The sequence below is a fragment of the Rhineura floridana genome, chromosome 2, assembly GCF_030035675.1.
Source record: "Rhineura floridana isolate rRhiFlo1 chromosome 2, rRhiFlo1.hap2, whole genome shotgun sequence".
Lineage (NCBI taxonomy): Eukaryota > Metazoa > Chordata > Lepidosauria > Squamata > Rhineuridae > Rhineura > Rhineura floridana.
In genome coordinates this window covers 84,647,116-84,661,341 of record NC_084481.1, presented here as the reverse complement: position 1 = coordinate 84,661,341, position 14,226 = coordinate 84,647,116, and the positions used below count along the sequence as shown (strand labels likewise).

The 14,226-nt window shown below is 42.5% G+C and overlaps 1 protein-coding gene across 3 annotated transcripts in view; it reads left to right on the top strand.

The window, feature by feature from the left end:
- Positions 1-14,226, top strand: part of PTPN4 (protein tyrosine phosphatase non-receptor type 4) — a 172,556-nt gene that overhangs the window by 53,517 nt on the left and 104,813 nt on the right. For all 3 annotated transcript variants that reach the window (XM_061609187.1, XM_061609185.1, XM_061609186.1), the window contains exons 4-5: positions 8,493-8,535; positions 8,643-8,721. In XM_061609187.1, coding sequence (XP_061465171.1) covers positions 8,493-8,535; positions 8,643-8,721 — 122 coding nt within the window. The remainder of the gene's footprint in view (positions 1-8,492; positions 8,536-8,642; positions 8,722-14,226) is intronic.

Sequence of the window (14,226 nt, the reverse complement as noted above, 5' to 3'; positions counted from 1 at the left end):
TGCTCCCCGGGGACCGCCATTGCTTCTTCATCACCCCAAGCCCTTCTGATTGGCCAATTTTCCCGCTTTTTTCATGGGCGCCATTTTGTTTGTCCCTCTTTTCCCACTCTTTCTGTTAAACCTATTCAGTACTGCAAAGGGGGGTCTCTATTTCAAGGGCTGTGGATAGCAGAGCCCAGGCTTTCAGTCAACTCCCACACCGTGATATACCCTTTGTGTGTGTGTTGCAGATAGGATCCTATAGTTCTTCACAGGTTCCTTTATTAAATCTGCTACTGCTGCTGGCTCTGGCAACTATTTGTTTACTGCAACTATCTGAACCAGTACAATCTGTGACTGTTTCATCAAGACTATTGCTACTGCACTGGCTGTGCACTAGGCTGATTGAACTGTACATTCTGCCCCATTCGTGACCGTGTACAAAGTCTGTTGATACTATACAAAGCTGTTTGGACTGTACATTCTGCTCCATCCATGGCCGTGTACAAAGGCTGTTGATACTATACAAAACCTGTTTAAACTGTACATTCTGCCCCACTCGTGGCCGTGTACTAAGGCTGTTGATACTATACAAAACCTGTTTGAACTGTACATTCTGCCCCACTCGTGGCCGTGTACCAAGGCTGTTGCTACTATACAAAACCTGTTTGAACTGTACATTCTGCCCCACTCGTGGCCGTGTACCAAGGCTGTTGATACTATACAAAACCTGTTTGAACTGTACATTCTGCCCCATCCGTGGCCGTGTACCAACCCTGTTAATTCGGTATATTCTGCCACCTCGCCATCTGAGCCAGTGCATTCTGCCCCATCCGTGGCCGTGTACTGAGCCTGTTTGGGTCTGTACATTCTGCCCCACCCGCAGCCGTGTGCTGAACCCCTTTGGAATATATGATGGCGGAACAGCCAGCGACAGCTCAGGCAACCAAGCCTAAACAGTCTAAGGCAACCAAGCACAAGCACGGCAAAGCGGTCGCCAAAACTAAGCATATATGCAGCCTTGGATCAACCAAGAGGGTGCGCTACATCTCCGTACCAGTGTCTGAGCATAAGCACGCTAAAGCCGTTGCCAAAATTAAACATCTTTCCAGCCACAGCTACCTCCTAGGCCTTATTCATCGTCACAGCCTGCTGAGCCACATCTACAAGAGCAACCTTCTACTTCGCCGGGGCTGCAGCTGTCTCATGAGTTCATATCACAACTACAAGGCATGCTGTCGTGTTTCACTCAAACACAGTCACCGCAAGTCCCCGCCATACCTCAGCACAGTATGGACCAATATGTATGCAATGAGCCTAATCCATCATGCTCCCCAAATCCTTTTGACATTGCCAGAGGCAGATTTATTGATGACGTTTCTTGTGGGGAGGAGTTACCATTTGCTGTGCAAGCCGAAGGAGACGAATGGAGTGATCATTCAGAACATGGGGAGGATACATCTTATCACCTGTTTGATGCCTCAGATTATCAGCCTCTTGCTCGCAGAGTATTGAACACCCTTGGTCTCCAAACTACACAACCGGCAGTTGCCGCTCCCGATATTAAAGGGGCCAGGGTCTTGAAATCGCCCGCCCCGGCAGAGCACTACCTTCCTGTGCCAGATCCCATCGCTGAACTGGCCAAGGACGAATGGTCTCACCCGTTACAATCTCGCCGCTTTAACGCACTTGCTGACAGACTTTACTCTCTGGCCCCGGACTTTACCAGTAGACTGGCCGTTCCTGGCATAGACGAGCCGATTTCGAGTCTAGTCTCTAGATCCCTTTTGCCGAGAGAAGGAGATTCCCATCTAAGGATGCCACTGAGCGCAGGCTGGACTTTGCCTTACGCAAGAATCATGAGGCCACCGCCTTTTCCATGCGAGCCTCTGCATCAGCTTCTATCTTCTCTAGGGCAGCGATGATGTGGTTGGATGACCTTTTAGAGGATGCTAATCCCGATCCTTTATCTCTGAGGAGATCACTGATAAAATTGCGCAAGACAGCGGCGTTTGTAGCTGATGCCACCTTGGACGCAAATCAACTGGGAGCACGAGCTATGGCAGCACAAGTAGTTGCTCGGTGGACCCTCTGTCTTCGTCACTGGCAAGCTGACTCTATAGCCAGAGTTAATCTATCATGGGCACCTTATTCCGGATCATTACTCTTCAGTGAGGAAGCCCTAAAGGCAGTGCTTGTGGACCCCAACGATGCTTGTAAGCCTGTCTTAGCCACTGTCCGGAACGCAGATCGCAGGCCTTTCAGACATTTCTCCTCGTATGGCACGGCCATGCCCTTTCAAGGAACGCGGCCCGGAGGACGAGGCAGCGATTTCTGAAACTATGGTTTCTGGCCCTCCAGGGGAGAAACAGACGTTTTCCAGGCAGAGACAGCCTTCAAGAAGGAGACTTCCTGGCTTCTATCGACCTAAAGGAAGAGTATCTCCATGTGACTATTTGCATAGCATTTTCAATATCAAGCGATGCCGTTCGGTCTCTCCTCTGCCCCGAGAGTATTTACCATACTAGCTACTCATACTAGTGGCTTACCTCCGGCTTCAAGGGGTCCGTTACTTGGATGATCTCTTACTAAGGGCGAGTTCCAAGGAGTTGGATCATCGCCATCTAACGCTCAAGCTCCATGTCCTGCAGGCCTATGGCCAGCTAGTCAATTTCGACAAAAGCCATCTCCAACCAACCCAACGCCTACAACATCTAGGGGCGATATTGGACACCTGACAGGCGACAGTGTTCCTGTCTCCAGACCGTATAAATGCTATCACAGACATCGCACGGTCTCTGATGCACCACACAACCGCAGATGTCATGCTTCTGGCCAGGGCTCTCAGAATGTTGGTGTCCGCCATGGGCTCGAGCTCATACGCGCCAGCTCCAGTGGGCTTTGCTAACGTTTTCAGTAGGACATTGCCACGTCAAACCATTGAGCAATTTCCCTGAGACCTGCACTGCGTCTTTCATTCCGCTGGTGGACGAGGGTCCAACATCTCACCCAGGGCACTCCGTTCAGAGAACCCCGCAGGACTGTTATCACTACAGATGTCAGTCTCCTCGGCTGGGGAGCCCACTGCAACTCTCAGTTCGTTCAGGGGGTTTGGAACACAGCAGAGCAGACTCAGTGTATCAATTGGCTAGAACTGAAGGCTGTCCACTTAGCTCTGCTCCATTTTCAGTCTCTGTTCCACTTGGTCCATGTTCTCATTCGAACGGACAACACGTGTGCCAAATCTCATTTAAACACACTAGGGGGGACCAGGTCCCGTCCTCTGCAGAACCTAGCTTCCCTCATCTTCGACTGGGCAGAGCAACATCCACGATCCCTAAAGGCAGAACATTTCAGAGGAATTTGGAAGGTGACAGCAGACTGACTCAGCAGACAACAGGTCTGTCCGAGAGAATGGAAACTTCATCTGACCATTTCCCATCTTCTCCAGTGTCGGTTCGGCGTTTTCTCAGTTGATCTATTTGCCGCCAGTCGCAATTGTCAGCTCCCCAGGTACTTTGCTCGATACCTGGATACGACAGCAGAAGCGGTGGATGCCCTATCGCTACCGTGGCCACATGGCCTCTTGTACGCCTTTCCTCCAATACCACTGTTAGCCAGAACTTTGAGAAAGGCGAGACGCGAGAGGGCCAAACTGGCTCTGATAGCCTCATACTGGCCCCGTCGACCATGGTTCTTGGAGATCCTCGCCATGTCAGTGACGGACCCTTGGACGCTCCAGGTCAGGCCAGACCTCTTATCCCAGGGCCCAGTATGGCATCACGACCCCACTTGGCTCAACCTAACAGCGTGGCTTTTGAACGGGGACATTTAAGGGCTGCTGGCCTTTCTGATGCTGTTATTGACATTATGTTGGCCTCGAGAAGACCATCCACTACTCGTATATACCAACATACTTGGGTGGCATTTTACAGGTGGTGTCGGTCCCAACACCTTGACCCTTCCCAGGCCACAATACAACAGATACTACAATTCCTTCATAGGGGCCTCCTGATGGGACTTAGACTACTCTGTCGTCCATTCTTCCAGTGTCCTCCTCTGGTGCTCCTATTGCCTCGCCCCCGTTCATCAAACATTTTCCGAGGGGAACCGCGTTTCGCTCACCGGCTGTAGTCCACCGTTTTCCCTCATGGAGTCTGTCAAAGGTCCTACAGGCTTTACAACGCCCTCCGTTCGAGCCCCTTAGGACTGTGCCTTTACGTCTGTTGTCATTCAAGGTCCTGTTTCTGCTCACGATCACCTCGGCAAGACGAGTTTCGGAACTGGGCACATTGTCTTCTGCCCGCCATCTCTGTGTCTTTCACAAGGACTCTGTTGTGCTGATAACTGATCCTTCCTTCCGTCCCAAGGTCAATTCAGTTTCCATTGCAACCAGGACATTGTGCTTCTTTCATTTTGTCCGAATCCTACTCATCCTCTAGAGAAGGCTTGGCATTCGTTGGATGTTCGGAGGGCTCTCAAGACCTACCTGTCTAAGACCCAGTATATACGACGATCAGAGTCTTTATTTGTATCCGTTAATCCACAGAGTCTTTATTTGTATCCTTTAATCTACGTTCTATGGGGCATAAAGTAGCTAATTCCACCTTATCCCGCTGGTTGTGGGCATGTATTGCCTTAGCTTATGAGTTTCTTAAGCTTCCAGTCCCAGCTAGTATAACAGCTAATTCCACTAGGTCAGCGGCTACTACGGCTGTTTTTGCTACCAACGCACCTGTTGCTGATATTTGTAGAGCTGCTGTTTGGTCTACCCCAATTCGTTTATAAGGCATTACAAAATAGATCGGTATGCCTCGGCCGATGCCTCTTTTGGCAGGCGAGTTTTGTAACAGGTTCTTAATGATGATTAGGATGTGGGTGGTCCCTCCCTGTTATGGGCTGCTTTGGTACATCCCGCTTGATGGCATTCCTCCTATGGAAAATGGACCATTGGTCTCACCTGAAGGGTGATTTTCATAGGAAGAATGCCATTACGACCCTCCCAGTTGGAGGATGCCTAGATATTTTTCTGGGGTTTTTATATATTCATGTTACGCTAGTATATTAAGACTTTCTAATGAAGTCAAGACTGATATTACTGTTATATAGCTATGTTAGAGTCATACTATTATAATTATTGCTATTGTGTTATGTCTTTGCTGGTAGGCCTGTTGGCCGTTTCTCCTGCATTTTTAGATTTCTCTCTTTCGACTCGCTGCGAATGAACTGGAGAGTGGGAGGGGCCTGACGCCCCTAGTCTTGACTTCAAAAACATTCTTGCCTTCGGACGATAGGTGGGGCTATGTTACCCGCTTGATGGCATTCCTCCTATGAAAATCATCCTTCAGGTGAGACCAATGGTCCATTTCACATATATGCTCATGGGATTTAAACTGGCAGGAACTGACCGGGAATGAGACCTTGAGATTGTCATGGATAGCTCAGTGAAGATGTTGACCCATTGTGCGAAAAGGGCTGTGGAAAAAGGAAAATTCAGTGTTAGGGATTTTTAAGAAAGGTATTGAAAAGTGTATCATTTTGGTCGCCTCACCTCAGAAAGGATATTGTAGAGCTAGAAAAGGTTCTGAAAAGGGCAACCAAAATGATCAAGGGGATGGAGCATCTCTCCTATGAGTGAAGGTTGCAGTATTTGGGGCTTTTTACTTTAGAGAAAAGGAGAATAAGAGGTGACATGATAGAAACATAAAATGATGCATAGCATGGAGAATGTGGATAAAGTTTTTCTCCCTCATAACACTAGAACTCATGGACCTTCAATGAAGCTGAATGTTGGAAGATTTAGAACAGACAAAAGAAAGCACTTCACACAGTGCATAGTTAAACCAATGGGATTTGCTCCCACAAGAGGCAGTGATGGCCACCAACTTGGACGACTTTCAAAGAGGATTAGACAAATTCATGGAGGATAAGGCATGGCTACTAGCGATGATGACTATGCTCTGCCTCCATAGTCAGAGGCAGCATCCTTCTGAATACCAGTTGCTGGAAACTGCAGGAGAGGCACTCAGGCCCTGCTGGCGGGCTTCCCATGGTGTTTGGTTGGCCACTGTGAGAACAGGATGGTGGACTAAATGGGCCACTGGCCTGATTCAGCAGGCTGTTCTTGTGTTTTTAGGTTCTTATTCACTTGCAAAGTACTTAGTAATATAAGATGATATGCACATAATGTCATACAGTATTGCCAAGTTGAATGACCACATTATTTATTATTTAATATTAAATTTATATCAATCCTTTCCTCAAAAAGGAGCCCAGGGCATTAGAGGCACTTATTAAAAAAAAAAATCAAGGCTGATTAAAAGCAGTTGATATCAAAGCAGGCGTCCTCTCCTCCAGTTGACTTAGTAGGATAAATAGCAAGTTTTTTTGAACACTTTACTAATACATCATATTATGTAAATGTTAAATATGTAAATGTACTGTTTTTGCAGTTTTGAATGTAGTTTTGCCCCATTAAGTCAGAGTTAAGAGAATCATGCTCAAGTTAAAACAATATGTGTGATGAGATTTCTAGAGTTAAAACAAAAAAAAATTAGAAAAATACCAAACGTTGTTGGCTTCATGCATTTATTTTGCATAGTACAAGACCCAAATTGTGTACCATAAGAAGTAAAATGCAGCATTGAGGTGAAATTGACCTTAGGCAGGAATATTCACTGTATTCTTTTTGGTGCCTGATTAAAACCTTTTTGTTTAGCCAAGCCTATCCGGACAAGCAGATACTGATGTGTTTTAATCTTTTTAGTCTGTTGGTATTTTAATTGTTTTTGATTACTTGTTCTTAAGTGTTTTATCGATAATTTTTTGTAAACTGCTTAGTTTTTTTTACATTCAAACGGTATATTAATTTTGATAAGTAAAATAAATAAACAAATAAGTATCTGACAACTGATTATATTCTAGCATTGTTCTTATAGTCCTGTGGCAGCTGTGTTACATTCCAGGGAGGTTAATGTCAGCTGAAAGGATTACAGTAGGGCCCCGCTTTACAGTGCTTCGCTTTACAGCGTTCCGCTAATGCAGCGGTTGTCAATTGCAGAAAGGCCCCACTCTTACAGCGCTTGTTCCACTTTTACAGTGTTTTTTTTTTGCTGTCGGGCACCATTTTGGTCAATGTTAGTCAATGGGATCCGCTTTACAGCGGGTTTCGCTTTACAGCGGGGGTCCGGAACGTAACCTGCTGTATGAGTGGGGCCCTACTGTAAATTGGAAATTGGTGGTGGTGGTAAAAGTAGGGCTGATCCCAGAATTGAAAGGGCCCTGGGCAAAGTGTGCTCTGGTGAGTCTCCTCTGCAGGTGGTGGGCCCTTTCGGTCTTACCTGGCAGTAGTGGGCAGCAGCAATGCTTTAAGCAGCATGCGGCACATCGATAGCATCAGGCACACTGGGACCCTGGCAGCTGCCCAAGACGACTAGGTGCTAATGCTTTCATTATAGGGAAAGGCATGTCCCCGATTTCTATTGCATATGGGTTCCCAAACACCCTGCAGAAGACATACCTTTTACCCTATTTGCAGATACAGTGCATTTTCAATCTTATCTGTTCCACCCATAGTGTTAGGAAAGCTTTTTTATTATTTTTTAAGGAAAGCTGAGGCTATCAAGATTCTCTGTGTTATATGAAATTCCCTGAGGGCTGCAGACTACAGCCCTGCTAGCTGACTTTAGTCTGATTCTTTTCAACACTCAAGGTTGCCATTGCACTTGGTAGGAACCAGATTTCTTATGTCTCCTTTCTTCCTGGCCTGCAGTTTTAGTCTTGTTTATTACCATGCCACATAAGGTAGGGTTTTAACAGGAATATTTTCCATGTCCCTGCTCCCTTTCCCCTTTGGAATTAGTGTTTGTCACGTCTATATGTATATGCCAAAATATGTTAATACTTAGCAATAGAATATATTAAAAGTTTCCCTGGAAACAGCTCAGTTTTCCTTTGTCACCTTGTGAGTGCTTCAAACTAAAGCACCTCCAAAAGAAAACTGTACTTTTTTAAATCCAGAAATTGGTAGGGAAAAATAGTGATATTTTGGAGTAGAAGAACAATGCCTCAAACAAGTAATTAGATAAATGGGATTTCTTTTTAAAGGGGTTATAATTAGGTGTAACATCTGAAATGATCTTGCCTTTCATAGGCTTATTTTATATGCTCCCTCCAGAGTTCAACTGCTTTTTTTATGGTTATGTGGCAGATTGGCCTTTAAAGTGGTTTTATGCAAGGATTACAGGAGTATCTTCACTGTTATTGGGTGGACCACCCAAAAATCTGTAGCACTCTAAATAGTAGTCTATAAAAATCTTCAGAGTCTCAGAACAGGTGCCAAAGAGCCTCCTTGGGTAGTCATCAAGGAAAAACGTGCTTTGTATCTAGCAATTGAGACAGAGAAAAAACGTACATGTATACATTTGTTATAGCATTGTTTTGTTAAGAGAGATGAGAATGCTTTTTATTACTTTGGAAAAACACATAATGAGGTAATCTTTTCTTTCCCTCAGAGGTGGGTAGATCCAAACAAGCCAATCAGGAAGCAGTTAAAGAGTGAGCAAAAATATTTTTATCTAATTTGAATAGAAATATTTATTAAATTATGAAAAATAATTATTTAAATGTATAAAAATCTAATAAGCTGTTTTGGTTACTTTTAGGAGGATCTCCTCACAGTTTGAACTTCAGAGTCAAGTTTTTTGTAAGCGATCCTAATAAGCTTCAAGAAGAATACACACGGTATCTGTCTCTAATAAGATACTTCAATGTTTGTTGCATAGGAGTGTGTACAATTGATATAAAATGTTATTCATTTTGATTGCATCTGAGGAACTCGGAGATTTCTTATTACCAATATATCCAAAATTGGAAAATTATTCATGTTTATATCGATTTAAATGTGTATTGTATATCTAAACACCCATAAAAACGATTTAGTTGTGTAGTTCGTACCTATATCTGTATTTAGGTCTTGTACATGATCCTGAACATGTCGCTCATATTTTGACAAAAAGGCACAGTGTTTTAAATTGTATTGTGTTAAATATAATCTGATTCTCATCCACCCATTACCCATTCCTCCCAACTATTTATTTTGTATATATTAGAGAGGACTGCTTTCTAAGGGACAAACCAGATGTGTGTATTATTAAACGTGGGCTTACCCATTCACTTATAAACCAGGGGTGGAGTGGTTAATTTTGTGTACAAAAAAGAGAGTGTTGGGGAAGTAGTGAAAATCCTCCCTCTCCATTTTACCTTATGGTGGTCTCCTGCTTTAAGCCATTCCCCTCAGTTCAACTCCAGCAGTGTAAATCAGCCAGCGGGGGGGGGGGGATCTTAAAGCTGTGAAGTGCAGCAGCATAGGACAGGTGGATTTAATTTTTTCCTTCCCACACTCCTCCTAACATGAAAAGCTAACCCCTTCTACTCCTGTACTTTATTTAAAATGGGCTTGTCCATTAAACTATAAACATGTATAAACATGTTTGCATCTGATTTGATCCTAAAATTGCAAATGAATTATTTTAGGGTAAATTAACATTGTCAAAAGGCCTTCTTTGCTGCTATACTCAAATGCCTTGCAAATTAAAATGATATTCTTACATTTGAATTAATCGGTTTTTAAAACACACTGAGACATGTAGATGAACGGTTGTTTTTATTAAACATTTTGTTCATTGAAGAGTTCAGAGAGCTATTGCAGCTATTTTAAAGAAGCTGCTTTTAAAATCAGTTGATTTTTCCAATGCAGAAGTGGTTTGCAATCTGTGTTGTAAAGGGAGTTCAGACAACAACTAATTAAGTTCCCTTTGAATTTGAAAACCCACAGTACTCTGTTCACTTCATCTGACCCTGTCTTGGTCTTGCTCTGCAAAAATATCTCTCAGGTAGCCATTCTTTCAGGTCTATTTGTGCAATTAAACTGAAGCCTACATAGAGAGCAGCTCTAAAATAAGTCCCTGTAAAAATTAATGCTTCACTAAAAAAAAAAAAAGGAGTGCTTTTTAAATTTATAGATGACTGGACTGAAAATGGAGAAGTGATATTGAAGGATACAGTTTGCATTTTTTATGCAACACAGAAATCAAACTCTGCAAATCAGTGCTGATATGTTGGGAAAAATTGGTGTAGAATTTCCACTGTTTAACTTTCATCACCAAATATGAAGTTAAGATCAGGGTATAACCTTTATTATTTTCATTTATATCCTGGGAAGTTTACAGTAATGCTGATATCGGGTGAACCAATTAATTTGTTACTAGAATAGTTATTGTGTAGAAATAGAAAAGGACAACAAAATGGGAAGAACAATAGCCCTATTCCAAAAGATTAGAGAAATGAAAGGGAAATTTAAACCACGAGTAGGGATGTTGAATAATCAACAGGGGAACACACTGCCTGACCGAGATGAAATGAAAGGAAAATGGAAGCAATACACTGAAGAACTCTACAAAAGAGATGCAAGGATGACAGATTCATTCACGGAGGAACCGTATGATGAAGAACCAGAAATTTTAGAATGTGAGGTGAAAGCTGCTCTTAAAATTCTTGGAAGAAACAAATCACCAGGAATAGATGGCATACCAATAGAGTTGCTACAAGCTACTGAGACTGAATCTGTCCAAATGTTGACAAAAATTTGTCAAGAAATATGGAAAACTAAACAATGGCCCACAGACTGGAAGCGTTCAATAGATATCCCAATTCCAAAGAAAGGGGATCCCAGGGAATGCAGTAATTACCGAACTATTGCCTTAATATCCCATGCAAGTAAAGTAATGCTCAAGATTCTACAACAAAGGCTCTTACCATATATGGAGTGAGAAATGCCAGACGTCCAAGCTGGATTTAGAAAGGAAAGAGGCACCAGAGATCATATCGCAAGCATACGTTGGATAATGGAACGGACCAAGGAATTTCAGAAGAAAATCACCCTGTGCTTTATAGATTACAGCAAAGCCTTCGACTGTGTAGATCATGAAAAACTATGGAATGCTTTAAAAGAAATAGGGGTGCCACAGCATCTGATTGTCCTGATGTGCAACCTATACTCTGCACAAGAGGCTACTGTAAGGGCAGAATATGGAGAAACCGATTGGTTCCCCATTGGAAAAGGTGTGAGACAGGGTTGTATTTTATCACCCTATTTGTTTAATCTGTACGCAGAATATATCATACGGAAAGTGGGATTGGACCAAGATGTAGGAGGTGTGAAAATTGGAGGGAGAAACATCAATAATTTAAGATATGCAGACGATACCATACTCTTAGCAGAAACCAGTAATGATTTGAAACGAATGCTGATGAAAGTTAAAGAGGAACGCATAAAAGCAGGATTACAGCTGAATGTCAAGACTAAAGTAATGACAACAGAAGTTTTATGTAACTTTAAAGTTGACAAAGAAGACATTGAACTTGTCAAGGATTACCAATACCTCGGCACAGCCATTAACCAAAATGGAGACAATAGTCAAGAAATCAGAAGAAGGCTAGGATTGGGGAGGGCAGCTATGACAGAACTAGAAAAGGTCCTCAAATGCAAAGATGTATCACTGAACACCAACATCAGGATCATTCAGACCATGGTATTCCCGATCTCTATGTATGGATGTGAAAGTTGGACAGTGAAAAAAGCAGATAAGAGAAAAATCAACTCATTTGAAATGTGGTGTTGGAGGAGAGCTTTGCGGATACCATGGACTGCAAAAAAGACAAATAATTAGGTGTTAGAACAAATTAAACCAGAACTGTCACTAGAAGCTAAAATGATGAAACTGAGGTTATCATACTTTGGACACATCATGAGAAGACATGATTCACTAGAAAAGACCATAATGCTGGGAAAAACAGCAGGGAGTAGAAAAAGAGGAAGGCCACACAAGAGATGGATTGATTCCATAAAGGAAGCCACAGACCTGAACTTACAAGATCTGAGCAGGGTGGTTCATGACAGATGCTCTTGGAGGTCGCTGATTCATAGGGTCGCCATAAGTCGTAATCGACTTGAAGGCACATAACAACAACAGAATGCTATTTTCATTGCTGGATACTACATAGGAAGATTTTTGTGGACCTCAGTTGCAACCTTACCATGCTGCTTTGTTAAGAAATGATTTGACATTTTCTTTGTCTACTCAAACTGGTTAGCACAGGCCACCTGCTTGCATGCCAAGCAAGTTGTTGGCAAGTAGGTTCAACTTGTCCTCACAGCTTTCCTCTGTTGAATTTCTAGGATAACATGCCTGCTCTGAACAGCAGTTTAAATGCAGTGCAGTCATAATTTATATTCTCACGGTCTATTGCAGGAATAGCTAATGTGGTGCACTCCATATGTTGTTGAATTCCCATCATCCCCATTCAGCATGGCCAATGGCCAGAGGTTAATGGAGTTGTAGTCACCAGCATCTGGAGAGCACCACGTTAGTTACCCCTGGTTGGTTGCTACTCAGCAAATAGATGTGTATATGAAAGAACAGTCAGTGTCAAGGCAGTGTCAACTGCTGGAGCAGTTTTCATGGGTCTGCATGGGGAAAATCACTAGAGTGTTCCATGAATGGAATTCTGCCCATGGGAATTCTGGAATCAATCCAATAAATGCTATATCCTGACCCTAAGCTCCTGTTCTGTAGAAATAAATTTAATTGCAGTGACGTCTGTACCAGTTTCCCCAGCTATACAGTATAAGTACTGACATTCAGAGTCTGATTCCTGTCCTGTTATTTAACTTTTTAATTTTGCTCTTCCTCCAAAGAGTGGCATACATCATCTCTTCTTCTGTCCTATTTTATCTTCATAACAAGTGTGTGAAGTAGATTAGGCTGAAATACATGATATCTCCAAAATGGGTATTAAATGTAACAAATGTGATTTATTGTAAGCAAGTTTAAAGTCATTCACATTGGGGCACAGAAAGACTAATTTTACATATACACTTATGACAGCCTTCATTTACCTAGTGCCCTCCAGATGTTTTATACTATAGTTCATATCAGCCACACTAAACATTATACCACACTAAGTGGTTCTGTTGTTCAGTAGAGTAGTTAATACTCTGTTTATAAGGTGAAAACTTTAAGCTAATTGAAAATCTTAGGTAAACTGAATATGATTTTGTTTACTGATGATTTGGCAAAAGGTTTTTACACAGCTTTAAAATTCATATATACTTTCATGAAAGTATTTAAATCCTGTCATTTGGTTGGAAAATGAAAATGAGAAGGAGGTGCTCTCAACTTCTTGTGGTTTTTCTTAGGATTAGTATATCTCTACATTAAAATCCTGCATGAAAAAAGATTCATGATGAGATTATTCCCAGGGCCTAGCATATCCTAAGGCAATGTTCTGCACATGAAAAGCATAGTGCTTTTTTGGTATTTGCTGTGTGAAAACTGTTACGTTCAGCATGACAGAGTAAAAAACTTATTGGAATTTATGGTTTATTAATAAATTATTTCCAATGGAAAATGGTTTTTGATAACAGTGCAGAGTCAGTTGAAATGCAGAAATGTTGAGTAACAAGTTTGACGTTTCCTGTTGCAGCATTTCTTCTCCAGGTACTTTCCCACCTTTCTTACAACTAATTTTGTTTCTTTAAACCACCACTTTGGTTTGTTATTTTGTTACATAGCCAGTTTGGTTTGTTCCTTTGTTATATAGTGTGTTCGTGTAACTATACACAGACTCAAAAGAAGCTGGTTACTTATTTAGCAACCTCCATTATTTTACTTCTGAGGTGAGGTGATACTTTTTGTCTGCATTGCAGTTATAAGGTTATGGGTATTGGGATAAATTATTTTAGCCTGACTAAACAGTAGAGTTGAAAGGGGCCTATAAGGCCTTTGAGTCCAACCCCCTGCTCAATGCAGAAGTCCAAAGCATACCTGACAGGTGGCTGCCCAGGTGCCTCCTGAATGTCTCCAGTGTTGGAGAGCCCACCACCTCCCTAGGTAATTGACTTCATTGTCATACTGCTCTCATTTAGGACATTTTTCTGATGTTTAGTTGAAATCTGGTTTCCTGTAACTTGAGTCCATTATTCCATGTCCTGTACTCTGGGATGATCAAGAAGAGATCCTGGGCCGCCTCTGTGTGACAGTCTTTCAAGTACTTGAAGAGTACTATCATATCTTCCCTCAGTCTTCTCTGGGCTAAACACTTCCAGTTCTTTCAGTCTCTCCTCATAGGGCTTTCTTTCTAGTCCCCAGATCGTCCTTGTTGCCCTCCTCTGAACCACTTCCATGT